The sequence below is a fragment of the Camellia sinensis genome, chromosome 3 (genome assembly GCF_055761805.1).
Source record: "Camellia sinensis isolate YWXY chromosome 3, ASM5576180v1, whole genome shotgun sequence".
Classification (NCBI taxonomy): Eukaryota; Viridiplantae; Streptophyta; class Magnoliopsida; order Ericales; family Theaceae; genus Camellia; species Camellia sinensis.
In genome coordinates this window covers 26,076,054-26,083,541 of record NC_138963.1, presented here as the reverse complement: position 1 = coordinate 26,083,541, position 7,488 = coordinate 26,076,054, and the positions used below count along the sequence as shown (strand labels likewise).

Genomic DNA, 7,488 nt, shown 5'->3' with positions numbered 1-7,488 from the left:
CAACTAGTACTCAAAGAATGCCCCCTAGAAGTGTTTTTTTTTTTTTTTTTATAACAAATATCACTAAAAACGAGCAATTCAAATTTGAGTCTATCTGAATCGTTTGAATTTGTGCATGTTGGTTGACCACTCAAACAATCCCCATATGACTAGTGAAATACTTGTTTACCGCACTTGTCATCATTGTCAATTATGATTGTTACTTTATTGTTGGATGACGGGCTGGACTATCGATTGGACAATCAACAAGTCAAAATTCGAATGATTCGAATAATTCGAAAAATTCAAAATTCGAACGATGTAGCATTGCTCTAATATCATAAAAGAGTAGAAAGTGCATGAGTTTCCAGATTTCCAATTTCAAATGAATAGAAGAATGTAAGAGTACGTACCAAAAAAAAAAGAACAAAATACAAAAATTGATTGTAGAGATAGAAAGAATGGCAAGAAAACGCATTTGATGAAAGTAATTTCAAAAACATTTTTTTGATATCCTAAAGAAATAAAAATTGCATTTGTTTTGAGGTTTTCCATTTCAAATGAATAAAAATTGTTTGCAAAATAAGTAGTACAAAAGTAATATACAGACTATTTGATTATAAATTTATTTATTCTTACCGTGAGGTAAGTTATAAAACAAAGTGACACTTAACTTTTATTTTGTTAAAAATTCATTAAAACTCGACTTATAACATAAATTAGATTAAAAATCTTATTAGAGCTTCTTGATATTTTAACTCTATTCCAACTCGATTCAATAAGCTAATAAAAGCTTAATTTTAAAAAAAAAATTATTCAAACTCAACTTGTTATTGATTAATCAAAAACTCAACTTGATAAATTAACTAAAATTGTTTGATATAAAGAAAAAAAAAGAAGATAAATTACATTGATTTACAATAGAATATATAGCATATTTTTTTTTTCTAAATATAAAACATATAAATTTATTTTTTTTTCTTCTAAATCTTAAGAGATATAGCATATTTTATTTTATTTTTAAAAAAAAATTAGAGGGCACTAACCTTATTAAACCATAATAATATGCTCTCCCAACTTTATCATGTATTTTAAAAAATTAAAAAGAAAAAATCACTTTGGAATAATCTTTTTCTCTCTCTCTCCCTCTCTCTGAACTTGTTCTCTCTCTAAACCAATTGACGAATGATGGGGGAAGGAATGGTGTAGCGGGTGGAGCTTTACGCCAATCCCATTTACGCTTCCACCCAACCCCCTATCATTTTCTTCTTCTTCCCACTTCTCTCCCTTTTCACCTCTCTCTCTCTCTCTCTCTCTCTCTCTCTCTCTTCACATTGCAGTTACTCTTTACGTCTGTTTCTCTTTCTTCATCTACATTTTGTGTGATACATATCTACACAACTCGGTCGCTGTTGCTCCTGAGAACATCCAGAACAAAACCCTGAAACTCCTGCCAATTGATTTCACTCCAAAGATCAGGTTTTTACGTTTTCTTTCCCTTTCTCTGTTTGTTTTCTTTCTGGCTTGAATTGATTCCAAATCTGTGTTTTCTTCTCAAACTGCAAGAAAACGAGAAGGGAAGGGAAAGAAAATTTAAAAAGAATAAAATAAAATTTATAGTCAGTGCTTTGTATAAGATATATGTATATTGATATCTGTGTGTGCATTTGTTTTCTATTTGGGTGTGTGAATTTGATTTTGGTAATGAGAGTTAGGGTGATTGAAATTTGTATTTTTTCTTAGGATTTCAAGAGGTAAACTGAAATGGGTAATATCGGAAGTAGTAGTGTAAACGGTCGCCGGAGGCATGGAAGCCGGCGGAGCCACCCTCCACCACCGCCACCACAACAGCCTCAACCCGAAATTTCGGCAAATCGATATGTATTCGCTGCGGCAACACCTTATCCTGCTCAATACCCAAATCCTAACTCTCATCCTTACTACCATTACCCTGGTTACTACCCACATCCACCGCCTGCGATGCCGGTGCCACTGCCACTGCCTGCTCCATATGATCACCACCACCGTCCTCCACCCCACATGTACCCTTGTCGCCCCTTGATGCCTCCCCCACCACCCTATGTTGAGCATCAGAAGGCAGTGACCATTCGAAATGATGTTAATCTCAAGAAGGAAACTTTGAGGATCGAGCTGGATGAGCAAAACCCGGGACAGTTTCTTGTTGCTTTCACATTTGACGCCACCCTCGCTGGAAGGTATATTGCTTTATGCGAACTTTTTATGGTGTCTTATTTGGAAACTCATTATATGCTTCAATTAATATTTGATTTATAGAATCAATTTCTTCATGATGATGAATAAATAATTTTGACTGATTGGAATTTTTATTGGGTTATTTCTTTCCCTTTTTGTTGGTTTGTTTGTCTCCTTCTTCATTATTTGTTTCAAATTGTTGGATATTATCTGAGGATTTTTTGACTTGTTTAACTCAACTTTAGCCTTTGCTTATATGGGTTAAGAGTCGAGTTATTTTTGGGGAGTTTCTATTTCATTATGTATGGCATGTTTCGAAGATTGTGAGGAACTTTTCTAACATTTTTCTATTTTCAAGTGTTTTGAAATGTTCCATGGTAGGTGCTTTGATGGGTTTTGGGCAGAGGCAGCTGCTGAAGAAATATCCTATATATTTCATTAGTTACCTTTGTGTTAGGAAATTGAGATTTTTATAAGGAAGAAATATCCTATATATTCATCTGTTACTTTAAGTCAAGACCACATAGTTTAAGTATCATGGACACTTAGAGGGAAGTTGTGCCCACATTCGACACCGACACTTCTGAATACTCCTAGAAATGTGATCTGCACTTATTGAACTTGTCATAATTCAAAATAAATTTCATAATTTTGGATCCTTCAATGATATACTTATTGAACATTTTAATGACACTTCTTTGACTCTCATCAACTGCAACTTAGATGGTGAGTGTCTTACTTGGAATAAGGTCCACCATTCTTGGGAATATAGCTCACACACCCCAAATGTGATTTATAATGTTTGTAAAGCGAATATATCATATGCATGAGCAATGTAAAATAAACTATTTAACAAACAACTTCTAATATGAAGAGAACATAGTAATAAAAGTAAAAAGAGAAAAAATTTGTAGTCAGAAAGCTAGCAGGAATATGCATTATATTATGATATCTAGGGAGCTTTATCTTCTACATTTTGTAATTGTTCAAGTGGATACATAATAAATTAAATTACATATTTTACTTGGACAATATATATAAAAGTCATTCCTATTAATATGTAAAGCTTGGAAGAGCTGTTAAGAACTTAAGAATGTTCAAAGCATTTAAGAAAATGTTTTGTAATGGTCAGGATGGCCACTTGGGCAGTAGGGGAAAGGAAGTGGTTTTTAGGTCCCATTTCTGATTGCACTCTTGTATATGGGCTTGAGAAGTGACTAGTGAGGGATAGTTTGAATTTCAGTGTCACTAATTACCAGGCACTATTGAATTGGCAATTGAAATCTACTTGTGTATGTTATTCACAGATTCACTTTTATATTATTATCTGATTCAGTAGCCAGACCTCTTCTTCTCTTATTGTGAAATTTTAAGATGACCAGATAAAACTAAATGTAGCATCCAAGAGTTAATCAACAAAATTTCTGTAAACATCATGTTAAGATGCATGTTTATGCAGGTGCCCTGAATCCAGTAAGCTATCTAATTGCATTTATTGTTAGGCATTCTGGATATATGTTCGACTATAACGAGTAATTAAAATTTCAGTATCTTCATATGAGCCTGTATGATGTTGAAGGCTTTGGTATATAAACTCATTGACTGTTTTTCGGAAATGCATGCCAAACCTGCTCCTAAACCAGTCATAAAGGAGGTTTGTACAGAGTGAAAATAGAGAAATGGTTCAGATCTAAGAAGCACATACACTTTTAATAAGGTGACGAATCCGTGTCGTATCCGTGTCGGACACCGACACTTTTTGGACACTCTTAGGACACATGTCCGACACTCTTTGACACTTGGAGGACGCACATGTCAATCGCTTAAACACACGTGGCTATCGATCAGACACATGTGAAACTAATTATAAGTTTGAATAAAACAATTTAAGATACAATAATAAAACAAAAACTATATAAATTTATAGGAATTAATGTCATATTACATTTTTTATTATCTTTGCATAATAGAGTCATATATATAACATATAATAAATATATAAAATTATATATTTCATGTGTATCCCCCATGTGTCATATCCTGCATTTTTTGAAAATTAACGTGTCGGCGTGTCTGTGTCGTATCCGTGTCGTGTCACATGTCCGTCTCCATGCTTCTTAGGTTCAGATGATTAAGATTGCCAATGAAAAACCCTATGGTTTATGTTATAGATGAAAAGTTTAAATAATTCAAACGGGGAAAAGAACATGAATGGACTTATTGGAGAAACATTTGGAAAGGTATATTTAATCGATGATATTGCTCCCAAGCAAAGTGAACTTGGAAAGGATTCATTTGAACAATTGGGCTAAGGTTTGGATAGAGTTGGTGAGTTGTTTGCTTTTATATAATCTCTTGGGTGCAATTTCAGCACTCATTTACTAAAATAAATGCTGGCAACAAAAAATAAAGTTATTTGCTGAAGTAGTTTCCACCTTTGAGATATATTGTTGCTGTTTTGTTGACTTCTTGTGTTGTTTACTAAGCATACAAGTTCATCTTGCATCCCCCCAAACCCCGCTTTAGCAGAATTCTCGGGCACTGGTTCACTTTATTGTTTTCTTTATTGTGCATACAATTTCATATTTACTCTGCTAACAACATCACCATATTTTCTTTGGTAAAGACAGTGAAGGTTTAGTTTTTAAATTTTATTTTTCTGGGCTCCCAGCATTACAGTTATTTTCTTTGCGAAAGAGGGTGACAATTGTAGCCTGACTCCGATGAAGGAAGATATGCTTGCACCAGTGACAGTGCATTTCGAACAAGGTTTAGGCCAGAAGTTCAGACAACCCTCTGGAACTGGGATAGACTTCTCAATGTTCGAGGAGACAGAGTTACTGAAAGAGGGTGACATGGAAGTTTTTCCTCTGGCAGTGAAGGCAGAGGCAACCCCAGTTAGTGAGAATGGATCAGCAGATGGAAACGCGGAGTCTGGAACCACAAACTCTCAAATAACTAAGGCAGTGTTTGAGATGGAGAAAGGCGAATACCAGGTGAGGGTGGTGAAGCAGATCTTATGGGTGAATGGGATGCGGTATGAGTTGCAGGAGATATATGGGATTGGGAATTCAGTAGATGATGACTTTGATGGGAATGATCCTGGCAAAGAATGCGTTATCTGCCTATCAGAACCTCGGGACACAACTGTCCTTCCTTGCCGACACATGGTATGCTCTCTATCTCTCTCCCTTGCATGCACGTGTTGATTTTGGCTAGATGGGGACGAGGAATCTGTCCTCAAGCCTAATCTTTTTATGTTTTATGCAAGTGGTGATGGTGAGATTATTCAATGATGCAATTTTCATTGTTGATATCATGACTTGGAAAGGGGCCTTTGCTTTCTTGATGAGCAATTTAGAGACCTTTTCATGATTACTTTTTTTTATAATTATTTCATTTTTTCCTCTAGTTATGGCTATACCTAATGCAATCTTGTTCTTTCATACACCTAAAGCCATGTCCTTCTCGGCCTTTCTCTATTTCTTTAGCGCCCTAAATGTGGATCAACCCACCTCCTCCAGCTGTGTCGGTTTAAGTTGCACATGGCCGTACTAATTTTAGCAAGTTCATTATTTGCCTAATATTATCATGAAGGTTAAGATTGATCCAATAGACACTCTTCACTTGCATTTCATCCTACTTGTAATCTCCATTTTACCATTTAACCCCATGTTACATGGAAAAATAAATCAAATACTCGTGTCAGACACCCGACTATTGGACAAGTGCGTGATGTGCCCGGTACTTTCCATTGGATCTTGTACAGTTGATTTAACACCATTATATATTGTTATATAATTGCAAGTGCATGTTATATGTTACACCATTTTATCTCAAACAATAGATTAAAAATATAAAAATATGATTATTTTCTGCAGAGTTCATTTACTCTTAAATTTGAGGTTTTATAGGTCCAACTTCTAGATTCGTACACACTTGACACTATCCGAGTCCATGTAATGTAGTAGTCACCAACCTGAGTTGAGATACCAGTCAATAACTTGTTACTGACATGTTGGCCTTTCTTTTCTTTTCTTTTCTTTTCTTTTTCTTTTTTTATGATGCAGTGTATGTGCAGTGAGTGTGCAAAGGTTTTGAGGTTTCAAACGAACCGGTGCCCTATTTGCCGACAACCAGTAGAGAGGCTTTTGGAGATCAGGGTCAGTAATGGACCTGACGATTGAAGAGAGAATAGATTTGTTGCTGCTGGCGCCCTGTAAAGATCTTTGTTATTTTCTTCTCTCTCCCTCCCTCTCATACATTTTTTCCTTCGCCCAAATTTTCGAGTTGGCAATAATCAGACAGGAAATCATAATTGGTATGCAGTTTGCCTTGAATATCAAATGCTAGGCCTTTTAAGGGAGTTCATTGGGCCATGGGCATGGCAAGCCAAAGCATTCTGTATGCTTTGTGCCCTTGCTCAGTGACAGTTCTTCCAAGTTATCGCTATTTGATGTAACATACATATATATATATATAACATGCTTGGTTTTGGTTTGATGATTAACAAAGCTGCAGTGTTTGTTTTCACTCTGTTTAGGTGGAAATCATTTTCTACAGAAATTTTGTTTCAGAAAATATTTTTCTGTATTTGGTGGTGGTGGTGGTGGTGGTGGGATGAAAGTGGAGGTGGAAGTGGAGGTGGTGGTGGAGGTGATGGTGGTCGTGGTAGTGTGGTGACATTGGTAAGGTTTTTAGTCCGGAAAATGTTTCTTGCTTTTTAAAAGCGAAAATATTTTCTATCTAAATAAGTTTGTTTTTCCTTTCCACTAGTGAAAAATATTTTTCATTTAATTTTTGTTTTTTATTATACTAAATGTTAGAAAATATTTTTCCCGTCAAAACGTCGTGTTTTTTCTTTTTTCGTAAGGTGTTTTTGAGTAAGGACATGCATCCTAACGTATCAAATTTTATTTTATATATATATATATATATATTTAAACCTTGTTATATTTTAGGTGACACACACCTATCGTTTTCACATACATTAAACACTGACAAATTTAAGGAAATAGATTGGGATTTTATGATAAGTAGAACGATATGGATTTTTTGAGAAACTTTTGCTCAGGTTTATATGTATTCATCTCTCGCTCACGTTTTATAAATTAGCTTTATATTGTAATTTTTTAAAATTATCATCTTTGCATGTAAATATTTATTAGGGAAAATTACACCGTTGTTTCTTATATTTTATTTTTTGTGTCATTTACACTTTCAATTGGTTTAATTTTAACTCTTAATTCTAAATTTTATTTCAATTTGGTCTAAGTAATAATATTGTTAATATTT

The 7,488-nt window shown here is 34.6% G+C and overlaps 1 protein-coding gene across 1 annotated transcript; it reads left to right on the top strand.

Annotated features, from left to right (window-relative positions):
* Positions 1–1,060: 1,060 nt before the first annotated feature.
* On the top strand, positions 1,061–6,707 carry LOC114287409 (putative E3 ubiquitin-protein ligase LUL2). The gene is made up of 4 exons (XM_028230743.2): positions 1,061–1,458; positions 1,723–2,195; positions 4,865–5,363; positions 6,264–6,707. Exons 2-4 carry the CDS (start codon positions 1,744–1,746, stop codon positions 6,378–6,380), a joined length of 1,068 nt encoding a protein of 355 aa, XP_028086544.1. The 5' UTR covers positions 1,061–1,458; positions 1,723–1,743; the 3' UTR covers positions 6,381–6,707.
* The last annotated feature ends 781 nt before the right edge of the window (positions 6,708–7,488 follow it).